Consider the following 11,644-nt stretch of genomic DNA (forward strand, 5'->3'; position numbering starts at 1 on the left):
ATATAGCCCTATATCTATCTTGCTTAGTTTAGGTGATACGTACAACCGTTAAGTGGACAAGGCTATTATACTCTGTAGCAACATGTTGCAAGAGTATAAAAAGAACGACAAAATTAATATTACAACTCCTTTCCTACAATGTTTGTTTTCTTATTTCGCCAAAGTGTACAGAAATATTTATTAGATAATTTAACACGCATGCATACATACATACATATATCGGCAAATCAGTCTCATAAAGTAGCAAGAATAACGAATCGATAACATAGCGGTGAGAGTTGTAATGCGTAAACACATTTTTGTATGTAATCCAACAACATTTTTTTTTACAAGAGTAAAAATTTATGATTTTATGATTTTACAATTGAAACTCGTTCAAAATTGTTTAGCGGTGACACATTTATGGAGCTCTTATCAGTACAAATTTGTTGGGTAGCTTTAGTTTTTGTACCAAATATAAAAATTATTGGGTCATAAATTTATGTATATGAGCTATGACTAAGCGTTTAATTTTTTTTTATTCATTTGGTCCATCAACAGTTGTATATACAAGAGTTATGTGTAGCCGAAATACTGTCAGGATCCTATAATTCCGCACCTATAAGCATATTTGCTGTATTTCAGCAAAAGGTGTAGCATAATTTTTTGCATATTCAGTAAAACTTTCCCCATATACTTGGATTAAACGCATTAGAGCTTCCACATGTGATTCAGTATAAGGCTTTCTTCTATATGAAGTGTTAAAAAATCTTTCATACATATTTGTTAAATCATACTTGTTGACCTCTAATTCGTTCGTAAATAGTCTTCGAGAAACTTTTTGCCTAGCGGCTTCAGATGTTGTGGGCGTTGAATCGTTCGAAATACGACGTTTGACGCCCGTAACTATCGGTCGCTGAGGTGTGGTTTCGTTATGTGCGCGCCAGTCGGTTTTTGTTTCAGCATCAAGTTGTTCAGCGCGTGTTGGTATTGTCATCAATAGTTGAGTATCTTGTCGGTTATCAGCGTTGGTGATGTTGTTGTTGCTGCTACGAGTATCAGCATTAATCTCATTTTCCACCGGTTCAACACAAACTTCAAACATTGTTTGGTTAAATATTTTGACTTTAGCAGGCTCGACCGTCATCTGTTCATCTAACCCACGAAAAGCAAAAGTAGAGTCCAAGCATAGAGTATTGGGTGGCATTTCCTACATATGTATATTGTAAAAAAATTAAATTAAATTTAATAAAATCAAAAAAATTATAAATATTGTATTAATTACAAATAAAATAAAAACAATAAAATCGCTAACTTTGGTTGATCCATTGGTTTGAGTCAAATACAATTTTTTCCAAGCACCCTAATACTTATGGATATGTGTGTCTTTGTAGAAGATAACTTGTCAAATAAAATTTTTTTCCGTGCAAAAAATTCACTCTGATATCGGCGATATTGGTAAATTAGCAGCTGCATGGGGAGAAAAGAACGTTCGCAAAATTTCCTATACATATCTCAAAATCTGAGTATTTAGTTAGAGTATGTACAGTCAGACGGACATGACTAATTGACTCAGCACGTCACACTGATCATTTGTATATATATTTTATAGGGTCTCTGACATGCTGTCCTTCCTTCCGTGGGTTACAAACATAATATACTCTGCTCAGATATAACTAGTAAATAAGATTAGTTACTGGAACACTATTAAAATATAAAACGAATGGAATTGTAAAGAATGTTTACAATTTTTGTATGACGAAATTTGCGGTACGATGTAATTTTAAGCGATGAAATGAAAAAATTTATATTATTTAACAACGATTTTAAAGCAAAGCTTTTGAGAACCAACGTTTTACAGTTACACGCGGCTAGATTAAGGCGTTAGGGGTAGTCAGAGTTTTCAATTAATCCATTTTTTAGATTTTCTTAAAGTATAATTAGAGGACTCACAACTTGTCACAATCATCATAAAATCACAAACTTTAAATATGTACGTTTTTCTCAAAATTATGTTTTTTGAACTAATGACCACATGTTGCTTGAAACCCATTCGGTATACCATATTTGAATGAAATTCTTTCAGACTTTTTGGTTTATGTACCATTTTGGTCGAAAACTTTTTGCCATTTTTCCGCTAGAGACATTATTCCATTAATGTAAAGCTTTCATCAGTGTAAATTGAACTTTCGAAATTTCCAGAATGGAAGCGAGTGAACCATTGCTGTGCTACACGAACTAAAAAGCATCGTCTCCATAAATTCCAATGGTGGCTTGCGTGACATTCTTCCCATTTTTATACAAAAAATTTCAAAACATAGCTAATTTCTTCATTTTTGAACAGCTGTCACTTTTTTTTTCAATTTCCCCGAATTTAATTTTTTTGGCTAAATGAAGCTTAAAATCTCACCTTTCCCAAACTATATGGTATGACACAATGTGATTGGAAGCACCGGAGATATACGACTGCAACCACGTCTCTTGACAAAACACGAAAAGTCTTTTTCGACTTCCGGGTGATTTGCTCCGCATACATTCATATATCAGCCAATATGTGAGCTATCTCAACGAAAGTGAGAGCGCGTACTCATAACAGTGTGATTTTCGAACATCCGGCTGACTTTACTATATATAATCTGATGGGTTTTTAGTATCTGGTATTGAGAAAAATAGGTAAAATTGGGTAGCTACAACTATGTATACAATATATACAACTATGTATATAAAACGTACATATATATAACGTATAAACGTATACAACGTATATATAAAATTGCTTGGATTTCGATCCTCTGGTTGACGTTTTACAACTTAAATATTTCCTGGCTTTAATTCTTGCAAGTATAAAATGTTCGGTTACAGCCGAACTAAGCCCTTTCTTACTTGTTTTTCTCAAATTTCGGTCAAGTCAAGTCGAAACCTTATTTAATGCTGCTATATTTTGACTTTTCTAAAAAAAAAAAATAATTTTTCCTGACTACACCTAACCCCTTAAAGGAATATAATAATATTTTACGTACCAATTTAAATTTATCCAGTTTGTGTTTGATAATTGGAAAACATAAATCCTTTCCACGATTTGCAACCAAGCAAACAGGTTGTTGCAAGTGCTTGATGAAATGTATGAAACTAAGGTAGTCACTCCGTTCTGTTTTGAAGATTAAATTATGAATTTATATGTTTGTGTACATACATATGTATGCTCATATGTAAATATGTGCACTCACCAGTATTTTGCTCGGAATTGATTGTCAATAATAGCTTATTCAGAACACGCGGTTTTTTGGGAATCATTAATTTTTTTGCACAGCAATGTTTGTTATATATCGGTTTCGTCTCGAGTTGGTTATTGGAAATTCCGTACATACAAAATTCGTCAATCGCATCAATTTTATGAAAACGTATCTCCTCATTTGTGTCAAACTTGAGCAACACGAAAGAAGCGATCGTGCGTTGCTCGTAATTGCACTGAAAACTCTCTTCCATAATACCGGGCAACTAAACTGCAATCGTTGCGAACATCAGCGCGAATGAGTTATTTAATTTCTAGAGTGAAAGTGTATACCAAACGCGATCGATAGCGGTGAATGAGCTTTGTTTATATGTATAATATATATTAAATTCTGAGAATTTAAATACAGTTGAGCTTCCATAACTCGAACTTCTATAACTGGAAGTCCTTTATAAATCGAACTCTTATATTGGCAATATCTTTTAGAAGTCAAATTTCATAGACATTTGATTGGCACGTGATTCTCTAAGTCACATTGTTCGGAACAATCCCACTTTGTAAACACATAGTCGAAAAAATCTTTTCGTATTTTGTTTATAGTTGTCGTTGCAGGCGTATTTCTCCAGTACTACCAATCACATTGTCTCATATCACATAGTTTTGGAAAGAGGACATTTTAAGTTTCATTTAACCAAAAAATTAAATTAAAATCGGGGAAGTTGTAAAAAAGTTACAGCTGTTCAAAAATGAGTGGAAATAATGAAGAAATTCGCTATATTTTGAAATTTTTGTATAAAAAAGGTATGAATGCCACGTAAGTCACCAATGAAATTTGTTAAGTTTAAGGAGACGATGCTGTATCAGTTCGTATAGCACAACAATGGTTCGCTCGCTTCCGTTCTGGAAATGCCGAAGTTTTGATTTACACTGATGAAAGTTTTACAAGTACACTGATGGAATAACGTCTCGAGCGGAAAAATTGCAAAAAGTGGTCGACCAAAATGGTACATATTTGTTTATTTACGAGTATTAGTATAAATGAAAAAAAAATAAGTTGATGAAATACGAAAAGACTTTTTCGACTATCCAATATATATAAGTCTCACTAACTCGACGTGTTTTTGTGGATTATGGTGATTCGAGTTAGGGCCTTCTTTAGCATATTCTGTACATTCTCAGCGAACTCTGACATGACAACATACAACACAGCGCAATTTTTTCGAGCTTCCTACGAAAGTGACTCATACGATCTTGAGCCAAACCATCAACCGTAGATAATGATGGTGTTTCAGTTGCGGAAAACCCCCGCTTTCGTAAATCCGTTAAAAGGTTTTTTTTTTCAAGTTTATCACCGTCTATTGGTTTTCCACTATAAAAGTAGATATTTTATCGTAGATACTGGCTTGCCACGAATAAATTTTTTTTGCGGAGTGTGTCTAAAATATTTCACCCATTCATCAATAGACATTTTATCATAACACAAACCCTATTGCTTTTATTTTCGCGAAATCTGTTTCTCGATATAGCGTTAGAAAATATAGGAGTACCTACATACATGTGTAAGTTTATGATATCCAGAAGATATCAATATGGCTATGAACTTTTTCATATCTAAAGCGTCTTGCATATAGTTCAATATACTGTTCAAACATCTATTTGTACTAGAATGAGTTCTCAAGGTTAAGTTGATGGCAGATTGACGATCGCACGTGGACTGGTATATGTGTATGGCATCTGGTAAGATTGCCAACCATACAGCATGAACGCCAATAGGGCAATGGCTTGTTAAAACTCCCACAATTAGGGAGAGGCTAGCCTTACTGAGGGCGAAGAGTTCACTAGATCTCCTGCGATCAGTCTTGGGACAAAAGGCTTTGCAATTTGGCGACTCTATAATCTAGTTGATCCGGTATGAAGTTAAAGTGTGTGAGGATATCCGAATGTTCAGATAGGCGTTCTTTTAAGAATCCAGAACATAAAGACTCCATAAAACATAATGGGCTTAACTACGGTGTCATGGAGCCAGAGTACCACTTTCGTTGCGAGACCGATCTCTTAGATCTTTATTTACAAGATCTTGGAAGGAATCACTTCAGAATTACTCAACCAACTTGAAGAATATAATGGGCAGCACTTACGCCAAACGGAAGCTATTGTGCGCTGATTATTGCGGAAACGTTTTGCTACCAATGGCTCATTATCAACCGGATGCCGATCGTTACTATCTTGCCATATAGTGTCTATAGCCTCCTCATACCTTTCAAATCTATTGATATTTATTGTTAAAATATTTTCTATTCATTTTCACGAATCTGTAATACGAAATAATTTTCAATAATAATTATAACATGTACATATTTGTCCACGGTACCCAACCGAATACAACGAGATATAATTCCCACGACAGCCGGTTCTGCGCACCGGAATTGACTCGGATTTCATCCGACCAAGGGCTGTTTTTTCGGCGATCTAACCCCGTTTGGATCAGTAAGTGTTAAGTGTTAGATATATTTCGAAATATGTTAGTCTCAATAAACTTGCCTCACCCAGTCCTCCGACACGTACCTTCGAAGTTCACTAACTTTTGAAAAAATTGTCGCATACAGTTCTTTTATTCTTGTATTACTTGTTCTCAGTTACAATAATCACGAACAAATAACTATTTAAATTTAGACATGTAAGATGGGAAATTGAAAAGAACTTATGTTCTCAATCGAGTACGGTGACCATAAATGGGTTCTTAACCCTACGTTTATTACTTTTTATTTATGTATTTTTGTTAAGTTCAATATCTTATCTTTAAATAGCCGCATTTTGTAGTTGTTCACAGCTGTAGCTGTGTAGAGCATTTCTACTTAACAATAATATTCGCACAATTGCGGATGTCGGAAAACCGGTGAATCAATTACTTTTGTATACACTCGTTGCCACGTAGAACTTACCACTCAAAATTTTCAAGTGTTGTGCATGTTTGACAACACTTTATAGCGGTAATTTTTGCGGTACAGAAATTATTTGTTTAGAAATAAGTTAATGACATGTTATTTAGCAAAAATATTAAAAATTCAAAACAAGACACATTCAGCTATAGACAAAATCATTTGAAAGTTAGTGAGCTTTATAAAATGAGCTCGAAATGTAAGAGACTGACATGCGATGAAAAAATGATATTTTTAAATTTTTAAAATTAATTTCATTTACACTATAATTGACATTAGTGTTTTATTTTATTTTCTTAATTGAATCACGTAGTTTAGTCGCGGTATTACTTTAAAAACAATAAAATCCTCCGCTTTTGTATAAGCACAGAAAAGCTGGTTTAAGTTTTACTTATTGAACGTAATAAATGAAAAACTATAATTATAATTAGATAATACAATTTAGTTCACTTCTGCTTACTAAAAATTTAACAAAATACAAAATTGAAGAAAATCCCGAACGTACCAAAAAGACCTTAAAAAAAATTAAAAAAGTATAGTGGTAAGCTTTGCGTGGCCACGAGTGTATATGTACATTAGAGCGGGTCGATTTTTATATATGGGTTTAAAACCGATTTCATGCCAGCGATTTTTTAAGTGAGTTTTAGTTTTTCGGGATTATTAAAAATTCCTCAACAGTTTTTGAGATATCAGATCGGACAACTATATCACATATCTCCCAAAATAATGCCAGAAAATATAAGAGTCTTTTTCAAATGACAGTTTTCTCAATGTCAGGTTAGCCAACCGTCAGTTAAGTTCTGGTTAAACAAAAAGATTCTTTGCCGAAAGGAGAACTAGCTTAACTGAGAGATGGCTACTGACCAGAAAATGGCTCTAAGTGTTGCTTAAAGCAATTGTGATGGTTGAAATCGAACTACAGTCACACCTCCTTCTCCTATAACAAAATATTTAAATTCCACTAATGAATGTATCAGAGTAAAGCTACGCACGAATTTTGCCCAGCATACAATCAAAAATTATTCATACTGGTCCAAAACTATTCAAACCCCCTATTATCTGTGAGAAATATTATTGAAACTTAGTGAGAATCCTTCTTCTTCTTTATTGGCGTAAGCACCGTTTACGCGGTTATAGCCGAGTTCGGAATAGCGCACCAGTCGTTTTCTTTTTTCGGTGATTGGCGCCAATGCGCAAAGGTCCATAAATATTCCACAATACCTTTATTTCAAAAATTCGTAATGCCGACTCATCAGATGTTGTCATCGTCCAGGCCTCTGCACCATATAGCAAGATGGGGATGATGAGTGACGTGTAGAGTTTCGTTAAGAGAGGAACAAAGACCAGAAAGACATCTGATAATAATATGTATGTGTACCAATAATGGGTGAATCGGATCAATAATAATCCCTTACTCCCCATATACCAAATAGAGAAATGTGCGAATTTTTTCTAAAAACGGTACGCCTTTGTGCCTAAAATGAATAAATTCGGGTGAAAACTTGTCCTTGACCCCATACAACTAATATTATGATTCTTAAACATCGGGTTGACATTATCTTGGGTATAATGGTGATGGTATGTGAGGTACCTTAAGGGGGTAGTATGGTAACAATTTTTCAAAAAATCGAAAAACTGATTACTTTAAACCCTTAATAATAATGTAGAAACCTTCCTTTGACTCAGATGGTGACGGTCGCGACGCTCGAATCGCACAGTTGGTGATGTTTAAACGCGATTTTCTCGAAGCAGTGTTTTTTGATCTGGTTACCACGACTCCAGCTAATCTCATTGGCCGATTTGTCTAATTTTTTTTTTTTTTTGAATTTTCAGAAAAGATTTGGCTATGTAATGTCCTATAATATATGTATATGTATGTATATCTATAATATAATCATCATTGTTAATAGATATTTGACAACATTATGACACATTTAATAACAAAAATCAGGCGAAAAAAACAAAAAAAAAATTAAAAGTTGTACTATTTGTTTATTTATCAATGAATTGTTTCAGTCGAAGGTCATTAGATAGCTTTTTAAATGTACTCTAAAATAAAATGTATCCCATTTGTTTCAGATCATCCACAATGAAGATATCGTGGGTACCACTTTTAAAGATGGCATCTTCCGGCCCCCATTTCTCCACCGGATACCAAAAAAATTTGAGAAAAAAAATTTTCTCAGTATTATATTACATGTAGAATAACATATGAAAAACTTGAACTTTCAAATAAAAATTTGTGTGAAAAAAAACTATACTACCCTCTTCATGAAACTCAGAGACCAACTTTTTCTGCTAATAATAACCTTTAATGGCAAAAATAGAAAAACCGGTTAAATACTACCTTTATCTCTCATATACCGAATATAATAATATAATTTACACTTCCGGTTGGCTTTCTGCCGTATTTATCGGTCAAAGTGTAAGATATATTTACAAATTTAATTAAACACTTATTGGATATATGTATATTAGTTTAATGCCCCCATATACTACATGCTTGTATATGTTGAATATGACGATCAGTGTACGAGTGTTATATATTTATCAGGCGGTCAATTTTTCTGCCCTCAAAATAGCATACATATATAAAGGTTTCCCACTTTCCACCTGATTATACGAATTTTCAATTCAATTAAATGGGGGGGCCGTCGCCCCGGGCGCAACGTCGTGGGGGCGGCAAAACGATCATCGCTGTTTTTTAATATTCAGAAAAATACTTCACTTACTTACTTTTTACAAAATTTATTATAAAAGATAAAGAGTTGTACACTCACAATGTAATAATCTGAATAACAATGAAAAATATTAATTTTTACTCGAATACATACTCTTCAGTCTTTGAATTTGTCTTATATCTTTCTTAAAAATTGTGATAGAACTTAAAAATGCCCTTTTCTAGCTTTGTCTAGCGACGTGTCACTCTCACAGTTACCCTATGCTTTGAATGTACAAAATACTTTTATTTCTCCAAATTTTCAAAAATGGTATTTAAAAACTTCAATTCTGGCAAAAATTCCTGCAAATTGTGTCAAAAGTGTACAAGATATTGGGCGAAAATTGGTTTTTTCTATGGCTTTTAATAAGATGTCTTCTAACTTTACTATCAATTTCTTCAAAAACCGTATTGTGAGAATTTTGTAACTTCAGAATTTGCGTGGCTTCTAGTTCCTAAGTTTTAGATACTTAATATCGAAGATATTTTGTAAAAATTCACCTTTGTTCGAACCACCTCATGAGACTTGTAGGTAGGCTGATAAGGGGGGCGGCGGAACATCCTTGGCCCCGGGCGCCCGAAGTTGTAGCTACGCCATTGAAACTAATAAATGTTGAATTTTTCTCCATATTTTTTGATACGAAGTTTTACCAACAGCTGAAGGTATTTCCCCGTCTTTGATCCTTGTAAGTTTAAAGTTTAGCCCTTCTTTACTTGTTTTATTTGTCAAGATATCTTCACAAAAACTTGCATAGATTACTATCCAAGGCAGCGCTATATTCTCCGAATATATTGTTCAGATCGCATCGAGATCTTTATGCTATAATAGCTTTATGGCATAAAAGAAATGCATATGGGAATATGCAGTTTTCTTGTTTTTGATAGCGAGTACATCAATAAATTCTAAGTGTGTCGAATAATTACATTATTATCACAGTGAAGCAAACTGACATTATCTCTCTTGATCCTAGTACTCTTTTGGGAAACCTAAAAGAGTTGTATTTGAATATAGTATTGGAAGAATGATACACTACGTCCAGGTTTATCTTCGCAAACACATTAGTACGTTTTATTACTACATCTTCTTAATGTCCAAGGTATCAAAACATGGTTATTTATAATTCCATCACTGGTCCATAATGATTACATCATTTTTAGCTTCATAATAAAATAATAGCATGCTTAACGTATTATATTGGTTGGTTAGTTGGGCAAACAGGTATGTATGTATGTCGAATTAATTTCATAGCGTATTTTTTGTCATCGTTTTAGTGGTATATCTTCGAAAAGAACAGCTTTCTCTTCTGCATATGTAAGAAAACTACTACCGTACACACGCATTAAATGCATTAATGTCTCCACATCAGCTTCAGCGCAATGCACATTTTTCGGTGTTTTCTTAAAAAATCGTTTATACATATTTTCCAATTTATAAACCCCTTTGGGTGGGTATTTCTCAAGCTTAACATTTGCAAAGAGTGATCGTTTTGATTTAAAAGAACTATTCAAACTCTTTGAGATAGCGGAATGCGAGCGTTTTACACCTGTAACGATGGGTCGTCTAGGTGTTGTTTCGTTACGTGCTCGCCAGTCTATTTTTGTGTCAGCATCAAGTTGCTCTAAAAGTGTCGCTCTTGAATCCACAAGAGTCTCTTTGACGTCATCAGAATTAGATGTTATTACAGATTGCTCTTTATCATTACAACAAATACTGGATTCAGTTGTGTCGGTAGGTGAAGAAACGAATTGCAGTTGTTGATCCAAAACACGAAATGCAAGCAAAGAGTCCACACAGAGGGTCTCGCATGGCAGGCTCTATAGAGCAATAAAAGAAAACTTTTAAATATTGAAAAAAATAAGAAAAATTAAATTTTCCATACTAAATTTAACTTTTGGAACGTCTGTTTGACTATCGGAAAATCAAACGTATCACCATTGTGCGCGACCAAACATACTGGTTGTGGCATGTGCTTAAGGAAGTTTGTTATAATACCGGCAGCATTTTCATCGAAATGTGATTCCTTTTCAAGACTATAATTACTCAATCCTGTAAGTAGTATTCCGAAATATAATGAGTAATATGTATACATTTATATTAAGGATATCTGAAACATTTTCCATACCAGTAATTTCCTCAGCCTTTGGGTGTATAAGTCGCCTTGGGTTGAATAGCATTGTAAGCTTATGCAAATGCCGCGGTCGTTCGAGCTCGAATGTTACATTGTCAATTTCTTCAAATTTTAGTGGCGCTGTTTCCAATTCGCTAGTTGAAAAACCATACATGCATAATTCTGTAATAGCGATTTTAGAAAAATGATACGGCAAATCATTTGTTTCCAAATCAAGCACCACAAAAGATGCTATTCGAGAGCCATCAGTAAGTTCTTTTTGTGTTGATGACATATGTAATTAATTTGATCTGTTAAAATATTAAAATTATATTTTTTGACTGATCGTCACGAGCAGTGTTTTGTACTTCCAATGCACCCTTTGATGCGGTTATGCTGATGTTTTTGTTTATGCAGTTTAAATAGCCAAATATGCTCGATTATTTCAACATCGATTCTAATATTTTTACGTATCTTATTGGTGAATGAGAAATGTAAAAGAATAAGGCTTATTATAGATAAATTAAATTTATATTAATATGAATTAAGAATTTTGCTTGCGAAATTATTTAGTATGAGAAGAAAGTATCAAATAAATATTGTTACAAATTAAAATATGAAAAGTGACAAGCGCCCTTAATCGATAAAGATGTGTTTGTTATCGGAA

General features: G+C 33.6%; 1 protein-coding gene across 1 annotated transcript; it reads right to left on the reverse strand.

Moving 5' to 3' along the window:
- Window positions 1-86: 86 nt before the first annotated feature.
- Window positions 87-11,561, reverse strand: LOC120768795. Its single transcript, XM_040095550.1, has 6 exons — window positions 10,993-11,561; window positions 10,750-10,916; window positions 10,139-10,684; window positions 3,207-3,477; window positions 3,000-3,127; window positions 87-1,189 (listed from the first exon to the last, which is right to left on the reverse strand). Exons 1-6 carry the CDS (start codon window positions 11,270-11,272, stop codon window positions 599-601), a joined length of 1,983 nt encoding a protein of 660 aa, XP_039951484.1. The 5' UTR covers window positions 11,273-11,561; the 3' UTR covers window positions 87-598.
- Between the last annotated feature and the right edge of the window lie 83 nt (window positions 11,562-11,644).

Source organism: Bactrocera tryoni, chromosome 2 (assembly GCF_016617805.1).
Source record: "Bactrocera tryoni isolate S06 chromosome 2, CSIRO_BtryS06_freeze2, whole genome shotgun sequence".
NCBI classification, from domain to species: Eukaryota; Metazoa; Arthropoda; class Insecta; order Diptera; family Tephritidae; genus Bactrocera; species Bactrocera tryoni.

What these genes read in the sequence shown, in the direction of transcription:
- LOC120768795 (XM_040095550.1), bottom strand. Translation starts at nt 11,272, where the DNA reads ATGTCATCAACACAAAAAGAACTTACTGATGGCTCTCGAATAGCATCT. An exon ending in CAATTCCGAGCAAAATACTG is followed by an intron (nt 3,128 to 3,206) that starts GTGAGTGCACAT and finishes TCTTCAAAACAG; the next exon opens with AACGGAGTGACTACCTTAGT. An exon ending in AACTGGATAAATTTAAATTG is followed by an intron (nt 1,190 to 2,999) that starts GTACGTAAAATA and finishes ATACATATGTAG; the next exon opens with GAAATGCCACCCAATACTCT.